Source organism: Ostrinia furnacalis, unplaced genomic scaffold, assembly GCF_004193835.3.
Source record: "Ostrinia furnacalis isolate ACB-3 unplaced genomic scaffold, ASM419383v2 OfSCF2833, whole genome shotgun sequence".
Classification (NCBI taxonomy): Eukaryota; Metazoa; Arthropoda; class Insecta; order Lepidoptera; family Crambidae; genus Ostrinia; species Ostrinia furnacalis.
Genome location: NW_021133072.1, coordinates 607,707 through 630,100, shown reverse-complemented (window position 1 = coordinate 630,100; position 22,394 = coordinate 607,707). Strand labels below are relative to the sequence as shown.

Sequence of the window (22,394 nt, the reverse complement as noted above, 5' to 3'; positions counted from 1 at the left end):
ATATTTTTATTTAAATAACTAATATTTAATCAAATTTTTACAAACTTTCAAGAATAAAATCAGCCAAGGAGTACCGCAAGGTTTTATAATGCACCCCGTATCTCAAGTCCCTAACACCCGTATTCACAAACGATGCTTGCTTAAGTGAAGCAGCAAATCGAACGCACAGCGTTGAATAGAGCTCTGTGATTGGTTCGTGTGTCACCTTTTGCGTCCACCCGCACTGTGAGACCTCATAGTAATGTTTGTGAATACGGGCGTAAGTCTTCTATCACTTAGGCATGCACTTTCTCTGTAATATTGGTATCCCGTAAAAATCCAGGGTGTGATGAAATTTCCTCGTTTGTGTCTTTATTCGTTATCACCAGTTTTGGGTTGCTATAATACCTAATTTTAATCACTTCAGATGACATAACCGTCTTTCTTAATTGGCTCGCTTCTTGCAACGCTGTCACGTCATACCTCCAAAAGTGATGGCCGTTGAATTTCTTAGGGTAGTTACAAGCAACGTGACCGTTCAAATTCGCAGAATAATCTATTTCGGCAATCATCGTCACTTTTGTGGCCTGCAATGACGCTTTAATCGATTGTCCTGGTTCTACAGGTACTGTTGTATCCGAATCTGAACCTATGGTTATTTTCTTTACTTCCATCGCATCGTTGGCCCATTTAGACGAGAATTTGAAGTCCGGTCCAGTAACACTGCCAGAAATGAAATTGATATCGTAATGAATGGGTTCTTCGATCGTCAGCGCTCCTTCTTTGCTCCACGTGTTAGATACGATATTTTCCACATCCTGCTGCATGCCAGTGTTGAACGAAACTGTCGCGGTACTATTATTGTGCATTTCCTTTACACTCATGACGCTGTCTTCGCTGTCCACGCTAAGAATTTTGTGTCTGATTGGCCTTAATATTCTTCTGACTTGCCTCCAGCCGTACGTCTGGTACAAATCATTCCATGGGGTAGGGCTATGAAGGAATACGTCCTTTGGTCTACCACCAGAGTATTTTTCAGCTGCTGTCTTCAAGTTTTCGTCGGTAACTCCGAATGTGACGCGTTCTTTGGCGCTGATGATGTTTGAGTCGGTCCCTATGTAGTTGACCCTCGAAGTGGCATCGGAGTTGGAAGCGATGATGTTGACTGTAATGCTACAAGATACCAAGACTGGCAGCAGCAAAAGAATTAGTTTTTCCATCCTGAGAAGTAAATTAAAACTTAAGTTAAAGTTAATTGCTTTACAAAACAAACAGATGATTTCAGTTCGGAAAGGAAGGCATGTGAAGATGAGCCAGCCTAAGTCGCGAATGAAAAATAACATGTAACAAAGACAGCACCTTCTAAATACACAAAAAACAACGTCAGCGTAACGCACGTGCGAAGATAATTGAAGCCTTACAGTTAAATAAAGGTTTATTTTGCATAATAATGGGAAATGTATCACTCAAAGAGGTTAAGTAAGCAAGTTTGGTAAAAAAAACCCGATTATGTGTTACCACATCAAATTCAATGTCTGCATAGTATTACTCAGGAAAACAAAAATATGAAATACAATACAACAAGAACTCAATATTTTATGCTTCTATAACATAAAGGATATCGTCTATGATGGCATTAGGCTGTCCTCATTCATAACAGCACTTGCTATATTTTTGTTTTAAAGATAAATCACTTACCTGATTAAACCCCAGTCGGTCTAAAGGATAACTGTCGTCTACATATCATTTTTATAGAATCCGAAGATATAGGCGTATAATTGAGAATTAATGGACAATCCAATTAAGCAGTTTAACTGTTTTTGTGTTTTTAGGTCTTATGTGACTCGATTTTGTTAAGATTTTAAAGCTATTTATTACTATGAGAACTCACAGTGCGCGTGGAAGCACAGGTTCACACACGAACCAATCACAGAGCGTTATTCAACGCTGTGCGTTCGATTTGCTGCTTACGAATACGAGTGTAAATCAATATTCTTCTAAAATTCCGTCGTCTCCGATTTTTCCTCAATTTTGCTATTGCGCTTCGTCTATGTAATCTTTGGCTTACGAATGGTAACTACATATTCAAATTCGAATGCTCTTCAAAGTTCAAATTGCTTATTATTTGGATTTATTTACAATAGAGGTGTAGCTCCCATATTAAGATTAGACTCATCCAATAAAGAAGCTATAAAGATAACGCCAATACTTTAATAGAAATAGCAAATTAAGCGACGGAAATTGTTATTGTGGTTTAACAAAATATGGTTTTAATTCAAACTGTAATGACATATCGAATTATGTTTATCATATAAAGTAAGGATATAGATTTGTTCAAGATCATTATGAACGACTTAACAGAAAGGTAAGCAATTCGCAAATCGACACGAATTTTATAATATTTTATATAAACCGTCACTGTCAAAAGGGCGCTTTTAATTGGCGTAATAACCCCCATGTTGGTACCCGCTGAAAACCAGCTTCGTGTCTTGACGACTTGTGTCATGTCACGATTTTCGCTGAGCGGGCGCCTTTTCAGCATGGCTCAGTAATATTTAACCTCTGTACATGTATGCACATAAATGTTAATGCTGAATAAAGGTATTCTATTATATTCTATTCAATTTAGAATCTTAAATCTTGTAAATCAATGACAGCCACTATAAAAAATTTGAATACAAAGTTAATAATTTTATTACACTGTCATCCTGATACAAAAATTTGAACAATTGAATGATAATCCTCTATTCTATTAAGATTCCAAAGATGTGGTTCAAACTCTTACTCCTGGTGCCAGCTTTAGCGTCCGCCAAAATCAATGTCGACGTCGTCGCTACAAGCGACTCCGCCACATCCAAGGTAGAGTACTTTGGATCTAGCGTCGAGCTCATCACCGACGAAGACATCCGAACCTTCGGCCTCTCCGACTCCAAACTCAAAGACGCAGCCCAAATGTTTTCAGGCGGAAGACCCGGCGATGTCTACCTAAAAAGCCCCACTCCTTGGAACGACTTGTACAAGTCATTTGGCTGGTCCCAAGTCCAGAGAACTCTTCACCCCAAAAGCGCAAGGATCCTCGGCATTCGGAGCGAACCTGTTCTCCTTGTAACCAGTGAGTTCATCAATAACAGCTCTGTGACATCCACATACAACGCGGGCGTGACTCAGCAAGTTGAAGAAACCGTCTCTACCACATGGTCTGTTGGAGGGGAGATGAAAGTCGAGCAGGAAATTAACTACAAAGTTGATGTAGGTGTTGGAGAAATCGGTGGTGCAACACGCTTTTCTTTTTCTGCGTCATTTGGTAAAGACACTACCAAATCCAAGAGTGTGACTGTGGGATCCAGTCAAGGTGTTCAAGTGCAGCTGGCGCCTGGCCAAGCTGTAGTAGCTTCGCTGCAAGCGACTAGGGGATCGATGGAGATCCAGGTGGATTACTCGGCCAGTTTAGATGGAGACATAGCTTGCAACTACCCCGGCAAATTCAAGGGTCACTACTTCTGGAGATATGACTTAAACGCGGTCCAGAAGGCTAGTGGTATGAAGACGACGGTGGATTCCACGGAGATCATTAAAGTCGGGTTCTACTCCAATGCTCGGGTGGTGGTGTCTGACAAAGTGACTGCGAACACCCTGAATGTCTACTCAGCTGCTATTAAGAAAGAATAAGAGGCTTACACAGCTGCCCAGCCGAACTTGGATGCGCGTATGTATGGGCAAAATCAGTAAATTGGCGCGATAACCGCTTATCGTGGCATGCATCCTAGGCCTACAGGATTAGTAAAGTGCAGATTCGTTTTGGAATAAATATTTTGTGATAATCAATATTGAAATACACCTATACTTAATTTATTAACCAACTGGATGATACATACAATAAATAAACAAGCATTTCCTACCATATCCGTTCAAGACCCGATTTAAGTTCGCTCATCTGTTGAGAATTATAAAATAATATGTTAAGTATTTGATAAGAATTGTGAATCGATTTAATTTAAAACGCAGTTAAATTATCTGGCTTGCTATTAACTTGTTTGTCATATTCTGAACTAATGACACCGGGAAAACCCAAGTATTCTGAGATACTGGAACTGCTGACAGTTCATCACCATTCTTCAAACACAAGTCCCAGTTATACAATTAAGTTTTTGTTCCTTAGTTGATGCATAAAGAACCAATGACAGTCGACGATATCCAATTTTAGCCAATAGGAATGGCAGAAAGTCACACTTGAATTGTAATATTCGTTAACTTGAGAAATAAGTCAAGCAACTTCGTTATCATTATTTGTTTTGATACAGTCTTCATTAATAGCAATAATTATATCAAATAGTAAGAATTATTACTATGATCTTATTTCATTCACAAGATTCGCATCTCCGTGTGGCGTGGTTAGAATTATTTATTGTGATTTAGTTTTGGCTTTTGATAAGTAAAAATATAGTGGTGGTAGCGCTTAAAATGAAAATATTCAAGATATTTTTGTGTATTTTAATGTTAACACCAGTTGTCAGATGTGATGGTATGTAATTTATTACTGCAAATTAAAAAGTAGGTAATCCTCTAATATTATTTCAAAAATCCTGAGTATTGAGAAGTCAGTAAAACATCGACTTTAACAGTCATAAATAGTTTAGGTATAGTTTTATAGTTTTAGTGTGGGACAACTTGATTCTTTCTTTTATACATGAACAAAGCGCCTGTGAGATTACAACAGCAATTTCACTTTCAGAACCCATCAGCATTGTAATAAATGCAGGCGCAGCGAACGCAACTTTCGAATTCCATGGCAAAATCGAAAATGACATCTCGAATGAAGACAAGGATGCTTTTGATATAACTGACGACAACCTCAAACGAGGAGTCGAAGCTTTAATGGGAGCCTGGCCTAACTACGTTTCTTTAGGACACTGGCAAGATATTTATAAGCAACGAAAGTGGACGCCTGTTAAAATAACCCTTAAACCTATCAAAGGAAAAGTAATAAGAATATCCAGCGAGCCTGTGATCGTTTCAACACACACATTAAACAACCTTTTTTCAAACAAAGCTACGTTCAAGGCAGGAATATCAACGGAGGTCAGAAACTCCATCACCAGTTCCTGGTTTCAAAGTCTAAGTAAGACTGTTGGAGACCAAATTAGTTTCGGAATAAATTTCAAAGTGCCTGGAGCGAATGGCAGTGAATTGTCAGGTGGGATATCGAGTACTAACAGCATTTCTTTCACAAGCAACTGGGGGGTAAGGTCTTATAAAGAGACTTCTATTGCAGTCGGGTCTTCGTCAGAAGTTTTGGTAGATCTTGAACCAGGACAAGAAGCTGTAGCTGTCTTATCAGCTACTAAAGGATCTATTGAAGTACAGATCGATTATTTGACCAGCTTACAGGGAAATGTGGCCTGTGAGTTTTCGAAGACATACCGCGGCAGGTATTATTGGAGGCAGGATATAAATACGGTGCTCTCTGCTATTGATATGCCAATCCACATATTGTCGAGGCAGACTTTGAAGATCGGGTACTATTCTGAAGCTAAAGTCACGCTGACTGACAGAACGTCTAATAAGACGTTGTATGAAGGCCCAGGAGTGTTCAGAACATAAAAATAAATAGCTTGGCTGAGTTGCACCACCTAACTTTGAACGTAGCTATAACGATAACCGGTGTGTGTAGTTTGTATGGAGTTTGACGTTTGTCAAAGTTAAAGTAAGATGGTGCAACCCAGCCTTAGTAGATGGAAGTTGAGTAGTGTTTTATTTTTAATTGAGCTACACTATGCCTAAACATTCAGATGATGTGGTGATATTGAAGCCTTTGGTGCCTATGCAGCTAGCGCGTAGAGGCGCTAGTTACAGAACTAAATTAAAGACTTGAAGGTCTTGGGTTCTATTCTTACGGCCGTATTCACAAACGATGCTTGCTTAAGTGAAGCAGCAAATGCTATCTGTGGGGACCTATAAGTGGTTATCATAAATTTTGTAAAATAATTATGTAAACCCTGGTCTTCCTAATATAAATAAATAAAATAAATAATAACATAAATCGAACGCACAGCGTTGAATAGATCTCTGTGATTGGTTCGTGTGTCACCCTGTGCGTCCACACGCACTGTGAGACCTCATAGTAATGTTTGTGCTCTGATACGGGAGGCACAACTATATCTCTACCACATATGCACTTTCTGGTAATCGAACCCAGAATGTTTGAGACTCTAGCTACTACTCCCACTTTCCACTTACAAATGAGGCAAAAATGAGTAAATTTAGTAAAGAATGCACTTTATAAGAGTCGAACCCAGAATGCATGACACCCTACCTACTACTCCCACTTTCCACTTACTAGAATAAGTGAGACAAAAGTAGTGAAATCAGGAAAGAGTGCACTTTCTGGGAATCGAACCCAGAGTGTATGAGACCTACCTACTACTCCCACTTTCCACTTACTGGAATAAGTGAGACAAAATTAGTGAAATCAGGAAAGAATGCACTTTATGGGAATCGAACCCAGAATGTATCAGACCCTACGTACTACTCCCACTTTTCACTTACTGGAATAAGTGAGGAAAAAAGGAGTGAAATCAGGAAAGAGTGCACTTTATGGGAATCGAACCCAGAATGTATCAGACCCTACCTAATACTCCCACTTTTCACTTACTGTAATAAGTGAGACAAAAGTAGTGAAATCAGGAAAGAATACACTTTCTGGGAGTCGAACCCAGAATGTATCAGACTCTCCCTACTACTCCCACTTTCCACTTAATGGAATAGTGAGATCAGGAAAGGACTAGGAACGGGAATCAAAACTCAGACATAAGAAAATGTATAAAAACGTTTATTATTTACAAATCTAGCTATTAATCTATTCAGAAAGACATTTCCAAGAACTTGGTGCCGAGAGCTCTGTCGTGGACCACGACCTTGGAGTTGGAGTAGAATCCGATCTCCAGGACCTCGCGGGAGACCACGGCGTTGCTGATTCCGCCGCTGGACATCACTCCACGAACATCCAGCGCCCAGAAGTGGTGACCTTTGTAGGTCTTGGCGTAGTTCACGGCGTTAGCTCCATCCAAACTGGCCAAGTATTCAACCTCGACCTTCATGGAGCCTCTGGTGGCTTCGAGCTCAGCGACGACGCCTTGGCCTGGCTGGAGAAGGACTTCCATGCCTGATGATGCCCCGATGGTCACGCTCTGGGATTTCTCGGTGTTCCTGCCCCATGAGTTGGTGTATGAGTAGGATACGGCGCCTCCTCCGACGATGCCCTCGATGTTGATGCCGTAGCTGATCTCTTGACCAATAGTCAGCTGGCCACCAGTGCTCCAGGATGACGAGACAGTGTTCTGAACGGTCTGGGAGATGCCTACGTTGAAGGTGGCAGGTTTGGTGCTGTTGTTTTCGAAGAGCTGCCTCATGACGATCTGGGGTTGGGAGGAGATGGTCAGGACCTTAGCGCTGCGGGGGACCAGGGTCCTGGTGACTTGGGACCAGCCGTAGGTCTGGTAGAGATCTCCCCAGGGGGTGGGGGAGCGGAGGTAGGCGTCGTCTGGGCGCTGCCCGAAGTAGGATCGGACGGCGTCTTTCAGGGCGGAGTCGCCGATCTTGAAAGTGTTGCGTTCTTCGTCGCTGATGATGGCGACTTCATTGCCGGAGTAGTAGACCTGCATATTCTGGTTGTTAGGGTCGAACTTGCCGGCGACCTCGATGTCGATTCTGGCCAAAGCCAGCGCTGGCAGCGCGAGGAGGATGAACAGGAACGCCATGTTTCTGGAAACAAAGGAATTTATTAGAATCATGATTATGATCAGTGGGCGATGATGCTGGATGGATTAGGATGAAAATACATAAGGCATAAGTTTTTAATTTGACAAATTGATTACTTGAGTAGAGTCGGGGTCGAAAGCTAGTTACTAATATTTTAGCGTACTTTAAAACTACGTATTGCTATAAAAATAATGGACTTAGCGCAACAATGAAATATCTTCCAGTTAACAATTGATCTAATAATTAAATAGACAAAACCGCGAAACTATGTTATAGTTACTAATATTTTTTAAAAATGGGCAAAGTGGGGGCAAAAAGTAGTTTTAAAAGTGACACTTACCTAATCTTAGATCCGAATCGAGTACTCTGCAGGTATATCGATTAACGAATGATCTTTAATGTAATGGTGCGTTTTTATATGCAACAACCATGTAGCAGCAAAACTGGAAATTTGGTCAATTTTCATATTGGCTAAAAATCCCACACTACTTGTGAGAAACTCATGTGTCTGAGTCCATATACACAAAATTACGTGTTTGCTAATTGTAACTGCAATCGACATCACGTTTATAGCAAAACTAGCTTTTGTCCGCGTTAATTTTAGTTTGTCACAGATCGTCATAAATTATAGTCTATATTACTGTAAAGTTTCACCAAAATCCGTTCAGTATTTTTTGCGTGAAAGAGTAACAAACATCCAGACATCCATACAAACTTTCACATTTATAATAATTAGTAGGATAGTAGGTTAACATCTATTAAAATAACATAAAACATCCCAGATAACTGCCTAAACACTGCCCCGTTGACGGGATGGATCCACCGGGGTGGTTGGGATGGGACTATCCCGATTTTCAGTGGGTGCCTTTTATGCAGGGTTCAACAACAAAAAGAAGAAAAAAAAATGAAAACCATACCTATTCAATAAATTAATCAAATTATAAATAAATAATCATAGAGACCTATGCCCGTATTCACAAACGATGCTGACTGAAGTGAAGCAGCAAATCGAACGTACAGCGTCGAATAGAGCTCTGTGATTGGTTCATGTGTCATCCTGTACGTCCACGCGCGCTGTGAGGCCACATAGTAATGTTTATGAATAGGGGCGATAATCTTGTAATTAAATGCTGGCCCATAACTGGACATGACATTTACCAAGAAACACACTTCATTATTTTCTAGATAGCCATGACCCTGACGTCAAGTAACCGCTTTTAATTGTCCCATAGGAGGAGGACCGCTAGCGCTGCACGGCACCAGATGGTGTCATCCGTGGAGTGATCGTCAGGCCCCAGAAGGGGGAGAACTGCAACATAGTGACAAGGACGAAGAAAAATAACTTGTAGGGAGTCAAGAAGTGTGGCGCGGTGGAGTGCAATCTGCCCTAGGCAGCCGCAATTCCGCGCACACCTCCCGCGATTCGGCCAGTATAAACGCAAGGTTGGTATGGCCATGGGTGGTGGTGGGTTGTCCCATCAAGAAATCGAACCCGGACCTCACAGATCCACCTCACCAACTGCGCCACGACCAATAACAGATAGGCACACCCAGACTTTTATAAAATTGCCCGAATTCCCACAAAGCCCTGCCACCTAACTTTACCTTATAAACCTTACCTTTGAATTTTCTGAATAGCTGACTTTATAATAACTATCTTTACACAAAATATAATTTTCGCCGAAAGTAGGACTCAGAAATGCTAGCAAAGTTATTAATTGAACTTTGTAACTGCATGGATAAATGAAATTAATTACGAAACTTACAACAATATTTTTGTTACTAAGAACCAAGTTAATATTTTGTATCAAAATTGTAACTTTAAAATCAAAATCTACCCGTGGGGACCAAATACATGATGGTACTTTACACCTTACAAATATTTTAATAAAAACGAGTTTCTGGCTATGGCTTTGGTTGTATTTAAATACAATAATGTCTCTTTTCAAATCACTAACTTTTAATCAATGACCATAAACATCTAATAAAGAATTTTCAAATCGAAACACGATTGGATTGTTAATTCAAAATTAATTACTTGGTGAAATTTTCTAAAAAAAATTACCTATCCTTTCTATGTTTTTCTTATCTGAAATATTTCAGGATCTCCTTTCCTATGGTTAAAACTAAAACATTAACTCATTGAAATCAAAATTTCACAGCAATGCTTAAATAATACATTATTATATTAATCTTGCAGCAATTAACATTATAAGCAGCAACAAAACTAAAATAGATTTTGTAAAACTAAAAAATCGGTTGCCTAAGTTAGGCATTGAACCCACGCTCATTCGTTTGCCGACTGCGACCACTGAGCTATGGAGCCATTGAGTAAACTCGGGGATTCAATTCCTACCTAGGGTAATCGAGTTATTCAAGTTTTACTAATATTAGTCTGAGATGCATCCCATAAAAAATTAAAAATCCTACAAATCTCTCTTACCTACTTATTTATACACGTACGGATCACAGACGTAGCGTGGGCAGGCCTCCCACTAGGTGGACCGACGATCTGGTGAAGGTCGCGGGAAGAGCCTGGATGCGGACAGCGTAGGCCTGGTCGTTATGGAAATCCTTGGGAGAGGCCTTTGTCCAGCAGTGGACGTCACGTCATTTGACTGAAACGAACGAACGAACGAATCATTTTTACTCATAGGTACAATGGTATGAACATTTTTAGAAGAGGTCTACCCTCAGAGAGCACGACCCTCGTCATCCTCTCTGGCTCCTACTATGGAAACTAAACCCGAAGATTATAATTTCTTTCGTTCGTTCGTTTCAGACAAATGACGTCCACTGCTGGACAAAGCACTCCCCCAAGGATTTCCATAACGACCGAGCCGGAAGACGTGGTGTGGGCAGGCCCCCCACTAGGTGGACTGACGATCTGCTGAAGGTTGCTAACCTGGATGCGGGGAGCGCAGGAGGATTATTTATAAATAATCATTCAACTTTATACATAACGTAAATATCATTTGTTACCACTATCAGAAAATCTATTCAATTTGTCCAGTTTGTGTACCTCTGAAGAGAATCGAACCCTAGACCCCCGTCACGAGCCTAATACTACCACTAATCTATAGAGTTATTTAAACATAAAACTTAGTGTCATTTTTATCACTTGGTTAATGAAATACGTATTGCATTACAGCATTTTGGTATGCGTTGACAAAATTACGATTCAAAGGTTAATGTACCTATGTTAGCAATTAGCAAGAGCTTAGGCTAAGAGCTAGTGTCCAATGTAGGCCACAGTTTTATTTCTTTATTTTAAACTAAATATACCAAAAAAGTTTGTGTGATGGTTTTTTTTAGTTTGATATCAATAACCTTATTTTAACTATAGTACTGGCGTGGTACTGGCTGCGCGTCACTATTTACAAACTCTTTGGTTAACCAAAAAGGCTCTCACGCCCACGAGAGGGCGCTGCTCGTTTCGATACTACTAGAAGAAGCAAAAAGTACTTTCTTTTTATTTTATTTTTGGTGGTAAAATCATAAAAATGCATTGAGTTGCTGCTACCCGCCGCTACGTCCAGTCAATATCAATGACGCGCGCGTGCGGTTGAAAAACCGCAATAACAGTGTAAATACCCGCTGTGTTCACGAAATATGCTGTGAATTGTGTGTTGTGTGTGCAGCAAGACTCATTAAAACTATTGGATGTAAGCCCCGGGCAATCTCAAAACCCAGAACTTTGCAAGTAAGCATCGCCCGGCAGCGTTGGCCAAGTAAGTCCAAAACTTTCCTACCTGTAGCAGGCCAGTCAATCTCAGGTTCAATCTTTCTTCTTCTTTCTTCAACTAAAATTTTTAATTATGTAAAAAGTTTACATTCTTATTATAGTCCCGTGAAGTAATTTATCTAGTTTATGTTCATATACCTATTTATACTCTCTGTCCTTAAGTAAGTAAGTGATGTTCATCGTAATAAATGCTTCATTCCTTATTATTTATCAAAATGGACTATGCATAAAAATAAAATATCACATTTAACATCCTATCCCCAGGGAAATACTACTTATATTAAGAAAGAAAGTAGTGTTGATGTGGATAAAGGCTAACTAACGTTGACAGAATGTTGTCAGGCCCTTGGGCTATAAATAAAATTATAACACCAACTTAACTTCGCAGAAAGAGTAGCATTAAATACAATTATTATTCATGCAAATCGTTGTGCTTATAATATGGTAGATGTTTTTGCATTTATAGGGTAAATTTTACATTTTTAAAAATGGACCTGTTTTCTTAACTTCCCTTTTCTATTTCTAACTGTCTTCTCCCCGGATTGTCTGGAAGAGATCACTTCCTAGCGATAAGAAAGCGCCTAAATTGTGCCTTTTAAATTTTCGTATCACAATTTTCTATTTTTGTGACGTGATGTTTAATGGTTACCTACTTAAAAACGCAAAAGTTTGTATGGATTTTTGTTACTCATACACGCAAAAACTATGGAACGGATTTTGATGAAGCTTTACAGTTCATCATTTAGAATAATAGGCTGTAATTTATAACGATTTGTGACAAATCTGAATTTCTGACAAAATGAAGCTGTGGGCAAAAGCTAGTAAAGAATAAGGCTGAGTTCCACCACCAAACTTTGACCGTAACTATAACGATAACTGGTGTTTTTTGTATGCAGTTTGACAGATTTTAGACTTTGTTATAGTCAAATTAAGATGGTGCAACCCAGCCTAAGTACCCTTACCATACTGAATGGAGTGGAAAGTGATTATTTTGCTTTATTTGTGTCATCTAGAAAGTCTAGAAGACTGATAGACTCTGATATTTAGCCACTAAGTATTCCATATTATTCAATTCTCATAAAGGTAGCAGGAAGGCGCTGGATGCAGGCCGCCACCAACCGGCCATTGCGGAAATCATTGGGGGAGCCCTATGTTCAGCAGTGGACGTCTTATGGCTGGAAATGATGATGATTCCATATTATTTCGCGCCAATCTATTGTTAGAAATTTCATAAATAAAATTGACAGACTACTCGTATTTTAAAATGAAAAAAAAAAGTAAAGAAAAAATTAGTGACTTCAAAACTACCTAATTATTTTTAGTCAATACTATGAAAAGCTAAATATTAAAGTTTTGTATTTTAAAGTAATACAACAATTTTTTGAGGTCAGTGCCCGGTCTGTATAATGAAATCTACGTTTAACCGCCTCTGTGGTCTAGAGATATGACCACCTGCTTCAGATTCATTCAGGTCCCGGGTTTTTTTCCCAGTTGGGGCAAAACTTTCTGCTCGGTTTGGTTGGTGGTAGGGCTTGCTCTATGTCCCTATGGCCTACCTAAGTATGTCGCCTTAATAACAATGTTAACAGCATTGTTGTGTTCGGACAGTTGGAGGTAGCCAGTTCCTGTATGGTTGGGGATACCAAATAAAGCTCGCTTCCACCTTCGGCCTGATCATCACTTTCCATCAAATGAGATGCAGGCCAAGAGCTTCCTCGTTGTGAATTGAAAAAAACGTTTACAAGATTAACATAGGAGGTACATATCGTTCGTTCATTCGTTCGTTCGTTTCAGCCGAATGACGTCCAATGCTGGACAAATGAAAGGCCTCCCCCAAGGATTTCCACAAAGACCGGTCCTGCGCCGCTCGCATCCAGGCACATCCCGCGGCCTTCACCAGATCGTCGGTCTACCTAGTGGGAAGCCTGCCCACTAACATAGGTATACAAAAACTGAAATTTAGAAATTATTACAAGTAAATTGTTAACCTCCTTTTTTGAAGTCGGTTAAAAATTGCTTCTATTCGATTCAGGATTGACGTAAAAATAAGTAGAATCAGCAAATATAGCCGGACGCAAGGCAAATACTTATTTTTGCGATGCGCACCTTTGCTGCTGACGGTGACCTCAATAGATGTCATACAGGGTGTCTTGCCAATCTAGTTGTGATATAGTTGTTGCAATTCACGAAGGCGAGTGAGCTTTACATGTTGGTGGCGCTACTCTTCGTTTTTCAAAAGTTTTGATAAACATTGCACTATCGTTATATGCATGTACACGTACACACACAAGTATAGCTCACTCGCCTTCGTGAGTTACAAGAACTATACAAAAACAACCATGTTCTATTGTAGGTACTTATTTTACCAATATTAACAATCGAGACGAAAGTAGGTACCTACAGTACCTCTAGCACGAAATTCGAATCACCATCAAAAGATTTAGTACGAAAACTACAACAGCGCCCTTGTGAACGTCTCGTAAAGTGAACAGTATGAGAAATGGTTGCACGAAACTTATTTTGACAAACAAAATTGTCACGTTATCGTTTAGTTCGAAGGTAGTAGAGTACTTATCGAATTTTTTCGAATACGCAAACGATTCGAAGACGAAAGTTGTTCATGCTAGAGGACAGAGAGCCCTTCTAAACAAAGTAACATTAAAGTTTGCAATCGCTTAACGGAGCGATATGTTACTAGAAATAAAGACAGATCGAAACATTTTCGCAATTCAAACTGCCACGCAAGAAGTGTTGCTTTAATTTGTTTTTTTTTTTCATAATTAAGTTCAGTCGTTATTAAAGTTTCTTAGCGCATTGAGAAACTTTAATAACGAGTAAATTTTAAATAAACAACTTGAAAAAATATAATTAAGTTCTGTCATCGTCAATTTATTTTATTTCCATTTCATGGATTAATTATTACATTATTTTAAACTGTTTATTTTAACATGCAGTACATTTTTACGTTCAAAGTTACAATTCATTGTAACCCGGTATAGTGCAGAGTTCAGAAGGTATAAAACAATACGTTTTACTTCAAGAAAGTTAGTGTTCTGGACCGATTTACGACAAAAGTAAGTCTCTATTTTAATTATTTGATACTTAATTGTAATTATTTTCATTTTTTTTTTGTCTCCGTCACCAATAGTTGACTGGTAGATATAAAGTTAGATTTGTACTAGATTCAATGTTGATTCAATAGTAGATTTACTTAACTGGTAACTGATTCTCATGGCATTAAGTCCGCCAAATCTGTCGTTAGCTCTCATCAGTATTCGTTCAGCTCATTCCTTTCATAATTTATTGCAGCCCATTACTTATAAATTAGGTGTTATAAAAGCATACAGAGATCGATTATAGAACCTTTATTACTTATCCCAGTGCTAAACGTCTTAAAGTTCCAAGTTGTGTTCATAAAACTAATCATTTTTTCATCTTTCCAGACATGGCCTTCAAACTCGTCGCCCTCCTGGCGTTGGTGCCAGTCATCTACGGCAGCATCGAGGTCAACATCCTGGCTGCCGATAACCAGGCTGAGAGCTCCGTGGACATCTCTGGAGCCAACATAGACATCATCAGCGACACAGAAAGAAACACCTTCCAGCTCTCAGACAGCAACCTGAAGAACGCCGTCGGATCCTACTTCGGGCAGCGACCTGACGACGCATNAAACAAACAAATGATATCAGTTCGGAAAGGAAGGCATGTGAAGATGAGCCAGCGTAAGTCGCGAATGAAAAACACCATATAACAAAGACAGCACCTTCTAAATACACAAAAAATAACGTCAGCGTAACGCACGTGCGAACAAAATTAAAGCCTTACAGTTAAATAAAAGTTTATTTTGCATAATAATGGGAAATGTATCACTCAAAGAGGTTAAGTAAGCAAGTTTGCTAAAAAACCCGATTATATGTTACCACATCAAATTCAATGTCTGCCTACAGTATTACTCAGGAAAACAAAAATATGAAATACAATACAACAAGAACTGAATATTGTATGCTTCTATAACAAGGATATCGTCTATGATGGCATTTAGCCTGTCCTCATCCATTACAATTTACAACACTGTTTTTAAGATAAATCACTTACCTGATTAGAACCCAGTCGGTCTAAAGGATAACTGTCGTCTACAGATCATTTTTATAGAATCCGAAGATATAGGCGTATAATTGAGAATTAATGGACAATCCAATTAAGCAGTTTAACTGTTTTTGTGTTTTTAGGTCTTATGTGACTCGATTTTGTTAAGATTTTAAAGCTATTTATTACTATGAGATCTCACAGTGCGCGTGGAAGCACAGGTTCACACACGAACCAATCACAGAGCGCTATTCAACGCTGTGCGTTCGATTTGCTGCTTACGAATACGGGTGTAAATCAATATTCTTCTAAAATTCCGTCGTCTCCGATTTTTCCTCAATTTTGCTATTGCGCTATTGCTATTGCGCTTCGTCTATGTAATCTTTGGCTTACGAATGGTAACTACATATTCAAATTCGAATGCTCTTCAAAGTTCAAATGGCTTATTATTTGGATTTATTTACAATGGAGGTGTAACTCCCATATTAAGATTAGACTCATCCAATAAAGAAGCTATAAAGATAACGCCAATACTTTAATAGAAATAGCAAATTAAGCGACGGAAATTGTTATTGTGGTTTAACAAAATATGGTTTTAATTCAAACTGTAATGACATATCGAATTATGTTTATCATATAAAGTAAGGATATAGATTTGTTCAAGATCATTATGAACGACTTAACAGAAAGGTAAGCAATTTAGAATCTTAAATCTTATTAATGACAGCTACTATTAAAATGAACGGTCCTGCGCTGCCCGCATCCAGGCTCTTCCCGTGACTTTCACCAGATCATCGGTCCACCTAATAGGAGGCCTGCCCACGTTCATTGTGGAAAACCTTGGGGGAGTCCTTTGTTTTTGGCTGAAACGAATGAACTATTAAAATCCTGAAGACAAAGTTCTTCAATCTCAAAATTCATAATTTTATTATGCTTTCATCCTAATACAGGAATATAAACAATTGAACGATCCTCTATTCTATTCAGATTCCAAAGATGTGGTTCAAATTCCTACTCGTGCTGCCAGCCTTAGCCTCCGCCAAGATCAATGTCGACGTCGTCGCTACAAGCGATTCTGCCACATCCAAAGTGGAATACTTTGGATCTAGCATCGAGCTCATCACCGACGAAGACATCCGAACCTTCGGCCTTACCGACTCCAAACTCAAAGACGCAGCCCAAAAATTTTCAGGAGGAAGACCCGGCGATGTCTACCTAAAAAGCCCCACTCCTTGGAACGACTTGTACAAGTCATTTGGCTGGTCCCAAGTCCAGAGAACGCTTCACCCCAAAAGCGCAAGGATCCTCGGCATTCGGAGCGAGCCTGTTCTCCTCGTGACCAGTGAATTCATCAATAACAGCTCTGTGACATCCACATACAACGCAGGCGTGACTCAGCAAGTTGAAGAAACCGTCTCTACCACATGGTCTGTTGGAGGGGAGATGAAAGTCGAGCAGGAAATTAACTACAAAGTTGATATAGGTGTTGGAGAAATAGGTGGTGCAACACGCTTTTCTTTTTCCGCGTCTTTTGGCAAGGATACTACCAAATCAAAGAGTGTGACTGTGGGATCCAGTCAAGGTGTTCAAGTGCAGCTGGCGCCTGGCCAAGCTGTAGTAGCTTCGCTGCAAGCGACTAGGGGATCGATGGAGATCCAGGTGGATTACTCGGCCAGTTTAGATGGAGACATAGCTTGCAACTACCCCGGCAAATTCAAGGGTCACTACTTCTGGAGATATGACTTAATCGCGGTCCAGAGGGCTAGTGGTATGAAGACGACGGTGGATTCCACGGAGATAATTAAAGTCGGGTTCTACTTCAATGCTCGGGTGGTGGTCTCTGATAAAGTGACTGCGAACACCCTGAATATCTACTCAGCTGCTATTAAGAAAGAATAAGAGGCTTACTCCTACTAGGTGGACCGACGATCTCGTAAAGGTCGCGGGAAGACCCTGGATGCGGGCAGCGCAGGACCGTGCATTGTGGAAAACCTTGGAGGAGGCCTTTGTCCAGCAGTGGACGTCATTTGGCTGAAACGAACGAACGAAGAGGCTTACACAGCTGCCCAGCCGGGCTTGGATGCGCGCCGTGATATATTCTTATCGATGATTTTAAACGTCAAAATGCAAAATCGATAAAATGGCGCGCCCGCTAATTGTGGCGCGCATATATTTTGTGATAATCAATGTTTTATTGAATTCCCTACAATTAATTATTAACTGGATAATTCATACACAAATTATAATAAAAAAAAAATACTTTTTTAAAAACAAGCTTTATTTCGAAAGCTTGTATCGCCTACCTTGTATAATTTATACCTCTTTTTTCTGTTTGCGCTACAAGCTTTCGAAATAAAGCTTGTTTTTAAAAAAGTATTTTTTTTATTATAATTTTATTTTACACTTTTTAGTTGTATCTCAATCTCTGGGCCCTGATCATCATTTAGCACCAAAGTGCTCGGGAAGTCGAATTCAACGAACCCAAACTCGATAAGTTTCCGCTGTTTCGTTTAGGAGTTCCTATGGCCACCTCCTGACTCCATCATCAGACCAGCTCAATGGTACCATAACATTGCATTGTCATCGTAATTACATAAGTATACCAAATTTCAGCTCAATCGGTTGAGGAGAAGTGGTCTTAAATTCAGTCGCAAGATTTGTCCCACACATACTAACAAGTGAAGTCAATATAAAGCTTGTAATAAAGCTTGTAAAAAAATAAACAAGCATTTCCTACCCTATCCGTGCAAAATCCGATTTATTTTCGTTCATTTGTTGAGGAATTATCTTAAAATTATTTAATTTAGAACGCAGTTAAATAATCTGGCTTGCTATTAACTTGTTTGTCATATTCTGAACTAATGACACCGGGAAAACCCAAGTATTCTGAGATACTGGAACTGCTGACAGTTCATCACCATTCTTCAAACACATGTCCCAGTTATACAATTAAGTTTTTGTTCCTTAGTTGATGCATAAAGAACCAATGACAGTCGACGATATCCTATTTTAGCCAATAGGAATGGCAGAAAGTCACACTTGAATTGTAATATTCGTTAATTTGAGAAATAAGCATAGAAATAAGTCAAGCAACTTCCTTATCATTTGTTTTGATACAGTACTGTGTGTCTTCATTAATAGCAATAAATATTACAGTTATCAAATAGTAAGAATTATTAGTATGATCTTATTTCATTCACAAGATTCGCATCCTAGTGTGGCGTGGTTAGAATTATTTATTGTGATTTAGTTTTGGCTTTTGATAAGTAAAATATTGTGGCGGCAGCGCTTAAAATGAAAATATTCAAAATATTTTTGTGTTTATTGTTATTATCACCGACTGTCAGATCTGATGGTATGTAATTTATTACTTATACAAATTAAAAAGTAGGTAATCCTCTAATATTATTACAAAAATCCTGAGTGTTGAGAAGTCGGTAAAACATCCACTTTAACAATCATAAATAGTTTCTCATAAAAAGTAGGATATCTTGATTCTTTCTTTTATACATGAACAAAGCGCCTGTAAGATTACAACAGCAATTTCACTTTCAGAACCCATCAGCATTGTAATAAACGCAGGCGCAGCGAACGCAACTTTCGATTTCCATGGCAAAATCGAAAATGACATTTCAGATGAAGACAAAGATGCGTTTGATATAACTGACGACAACCTAAAACGAGGAGTTGAAGCCTTAATGGGAGCCTGGCCAAATTACGTTTCTTTAGGACACTGGCAAGATATTTATAAGCAAAGAAAGTGGACGCCTGTTAAAATAACCCTTAAACCTATCAAAGGAAAAGTAATAAAAATATCCAGCGAGCCTGTGATCGTTTCAACACACACATTAAACAATCTTTTTTCAAACAAAGCTACGTTCAAGGCAGGAATATCAACGGAGGTCAGAAACTCCATCACCAGTTCCTGGTTTCAAAGCCAAAGTAAGACGGTTGGAGACCAAATTAGTTTCGGAATAAATTTCAAAGTGCCTGGAGCGAATGGCAGTGAATTGTCAGGTGGGATATCAAGTACTAACAGCATTTCTTTCACAAGCAACTGGGGGGTAAGGTCTTATAAGGAGACTTCTATTGCTGTCGGGTCTTCGTCAGAAGTTTTGGTAGACCTTGAGCCAGGGCAAGAAGCTATAGCTGTATTGTCAGCTACTAAAGGATCTATTGAAGTACAGATCGATTATATGACCAGCTTACAGGGAAATGTGGCCTGTGAGTTTTCGAAGACGTACCGAGGCCGATATTATTGGCGGCAGGATATAAATACGGTGCTCTCTGCTATTGATATGCCAATCCACATATTGTCGAGGCAGACTTTGAAGATCGGGTACTATTCTGAAGCTAAAGTCACGCTGACTGACAGAACGTCTAATAAGACGTTGTATGAAGGCCCAGGAGTGTTTAGAACATAAAAATAAATAGATTTATTAGATGGAAGTTTAGTAGTGTTTTATTTTTAGCAGAGCTAAGTACACTACTTATGTGCTTAATTATTCAAATAATGTGAAGCTATTGAAGCCTTTGTTACCTATGTAGTTAGCGCCTAGAGACGCTGGTTAGAGAATTGATTAGTCTGATATGTAGTTAAGCGTACAGAGACGCTAATTAGAGAATTAAAGACTGAAGGTCTTGGGTTCTATTCTCAAATCTAACTCTGAGTGTAGGCTTTTTAGGTTAGTTGAAACTTAGGCCCGAGGAGTCCAGAGTATGTAGGCATGGGATTCGAACCCACCACCGACCATGCTCTGAGCCAGAAGACACAACTATTATCTCTACCACATAGTGCACTTTTTGGGAATCGAACCCAGAATGTATCAGACTACCTACTACTACCACTTTTCACTTACTGGAATAAGTGAGACAAAAGTAGTGAAATCAGGAAATAGTGCACTTCATGGGAATCGAACCCAGAATGTATGAGACCTACCTACTACTCCCACTTTCCACTTACTGGAATAAGTGAGACATAAGTAGTGAAATCAGGAAATAGTGCACTTTCTGGGAATCGAACCCAGAATGTATCAGACCCTACCTATTTCTCCCACTTTCCACTTACTGGAATAGTGTGACAAAAAGGAGTGAAATCAGGAAAGAGTGCACTTTATGGGAATCGAACCCAGAATGCATGAGACCCTACCTACTACTCCCACTTTCCACTTAATGGAATAGTGAGATCAGGAAAGAACTAGGAACGGGAATCAAAACTCAGACATAAGAAAATGTATAAAAACGTTTATTATTTACAAATCTAGCTATTAATCTATTCAGACAGACATTTCAAAGAACTTGGTGCCGAGGGCTCTGTCGTGGACCACGACCTTGGCGTTGGAGTAGAATCCGATCTCCAGGACCTCGCGGGAGACCACGGCGTTGCTGATCCCACCACTGGACATCACTCCACGAACATCCAGCGCCCAGAAGTGGTGACCTTTGTAGGTCTTGGCGTAGTTCACGGCGTTAGCTCCATCCAAACTGGCCAAGTATTCAACCTCGACCTTCATTGAGCCTCTCGTGGCTTCGAGCTCAGCGACGACGCCTTGGCCTGGCTGGAGAAGGACTTCCATGCCTGATGATGCACCGATGGTCACGCTCTGGGATTGCTCGGTGTTCCTGCCCCATGAATTGGTGTATGAGTAGGATACGGCGCCTCCTCCGACGATGCCCTCGATGTTGATGCCGTAGCTGATCTCTTGACCAATAGTCAGCTGGCCACCAGTGCTCCAGGACGACGAGACAGTGTTCTGAACGGTCTGGGAGATGCCTACGTTGAAGGTGGCAGGTTTGGTGCTGTTGTTTTCGAAGAGCTGCCTCATGACGATCTGGGGTTGGGAGGAGATGGTCAGGACCTTAGCGCTGCGGGGGACCAGGGTCCTGGTGACTTGGGACCAGCCGTAGGTCTGGTACAAATCTCCCCAGGGGGTAGGGGAGCGGAGGTAGGCGTCGTCTGGGCGCTGCCCGAAGTAGGATCGGACGGCGTCTTTCAGGGCGGAGTCGCCGATCTTGAACGTGTTGCGTTCTTCGTCGCTGATGATGGCGACTTCATTGCCGGAGTAGTAGACCTGCATATTCTGGTTGTTAGGGTCGAACTTGCCGGCGACCTCGATGTCGATTCTGGCCAAAGCCAGCGCTGGCAGCGCGAGGAGGATGAACAGGAACGCCATGTTTCTGGAAACAAAGGAATTGATTAGAATCATGTTTATCATCAGATCAGCGGTCGATGAGGTTTATCAGAGACAATAGGACCTAACACTCGTAAACTGCTGAACGGATTGGGATGAAATATACAATAGCTTGTAAGTTAAATTCTGATGTTTAACTTGATTACAGGGGAGTAGAGTCGGGGCTAGTAACTAGTATGTATTTTAAAATATTATAGCGTACTTAATATCATAACTTTACATATTGCTATGAAAATAACGGACTTATGCAGATTTTAAATATCTTCCAGTTAACAATTGATCAATAAATTTAAAAAAAAAATGGGCAAAGTCGGGGCAAAGTCTAGTTATTGAAAGTGACACTTACCTAATCTTAGATCCGAATCGAGTACTCTGCAGGTATATCGATTAACGAATGATATTTAATTTAATGGTGCGTTTTTATATGTAACAACCATGTAGCAGTGCAACTGGAAATTTAGTCAGTTTTCATATTGGCTAATATCTCCTCGTGATGTCATGACACTACGATATTGATTGATTACACGTTTTATCATCAACATCATCATTTCAACCACAGGCAATCCACTGCTGAACATAGTCGCGTCCCCCAATGATTTCCATGTGGACCATTTCCATGTTGTTGGCAAACCTTT

General features: G+C 39.9%; 7 protein-coding genes across 7 annotated transcripts; 4 read left to right on the top strand and 3 right to left on the bottom strand.

Moving 5' to 3' along the window:
* Window positions 1–191: 191 nt before the first annotated feature.
* On the bottom strand, window positions 192–1,777 carry LOC114356570 (spherulin-2A-like). The gene is made up of 2 exons (XM_028309783.1): window positions 1,678–1,777; window positions 192–1,200 (listed from the first exon to the last, which is right to left on the bottom strand). The coding sequence occupies exon 2, from the start codon at window positions 1,197–1,199 to the stop codon at window positions 276–278; it is 924 nt and encodes a 307-aa protein (XP_028165584.1). The 5' UTR covers window position 1,200; window positions 1,678–1,777; the 3' UTR covers window positions 192–275.
* Window positions 1,778–2,711: 934 nt separating this feature from the next.
* Window positions 2,712–17,515, top strand: LOC114356595 (spherulin-2A-like). The gene is made up of 2 exons (XM_028309829.1): window positions 2,712–3,651; window positions 17,471–17,515. Exon 1 carries the CDS (start codon window positions 2,713–2,715, stop codon window positions 3,646–3,648), a length of 936 nt encoding a protein of 311 aa, XP_028165630.1. The 5' UTR covers window position 2,712; the 3' UTR covers window positions 3,649–3,651; window positions 17,471–17,515.
* Window positions 4,331–5,636, top strand: LOC114356596 (spherulin-2A-like). The gene is made up of 2 exons (XM_028309831.1): window positions 4,331–4,501; window positions 4,712–5,636. The coding sequence occupies exons 1-2, from the start codon at window positions 4,441–4,443 to the stop codon at window positions 5,578–5,580; spliced, it is 930 nt and encodes a 309-aa protein (XP_028165632.1). The 5' UTR covers window positions 4,331–4,440; the 3' UTR covers window positions 5,581–5,636.
* On the bottom strand, window positions 6,826–8,103 carry LOC114356597 (spherulin-2A-like). Its single transcript, XM_028309832.1, has 2 exons — window positions 8,078–8,103; window positions 6,826–7,740 (listed from the first exon to the last, which is right to left on the bottom strand). Exon 2 carries the CDS (start codon window positions 7,734–7,736, stop codon window positions 6,840–6,842), a length of 897 nt encoding a protein of 298 aa, XP_028165633.1. The 5' UTR covers window positions 7,737–7,740; window positions 8,078–8,103; the 3' UTR covers window positions 6,826–6,839.
* On the top strand, window positions 16,565–17,467 carry LOC114356576 (spherulin-2A-like). The gene has a single exon (XM_028309790.1). It carries the CDS (start codon window positions 16,565–16,567, stop codon window positions 17,465–17,467), a length of 903 nt encoding a protein of 300 aa, XP_028165591.1.
* Window positions 17,516–18,095: 580 nt separating the features above from the next.
* LOC114356598 (spherulin-2A-like) lies at window positions 18,096–20,020 on the top strand. The gene is made up of 2 exons (XM_028309833.1): window positions 18,096–18,129; window positions 19,124–20,020. Exon 2 carries the CDS (start codon window positions 19,267–19,269, stop codon window positions 19,990–19,992), a length of 726 nt encoding a protein of 241 aa, XP_028165634.1. The 5' UTR covers window positions 18,096–18,129; window positions 19,124–19,266; the 3' UTR covers window positions 19,993–20,020.
* An 807-nt stretch (window positions 20,021–20,827) lies between these two features.
* On the bottom strand, window positions 20,828–22,189 carry LOC114356608 (spherulin-2A-like). Its single transcript, XM_028309850.1, has 2 exons — window positions 22,106–22,189; window positions 20,828–21,745 (listed from the first exon to the last, which is right to left on the bottom strand). The coding sequence occupies exon 2, from the start codon at window positions 21,739–21,741 to the stop codon at window positions 20,845–20,847; it is 897 nt and encodes a 298-aa protein (XP_028165651.1). The 5' UTR covers window positions 21,742–21,745; window positions 22,106–22,189; the 3' UTR covers window positions 20,828–20,844.
* Window positions 22,190–22,394: the final 205 nt, after the last annotated feature.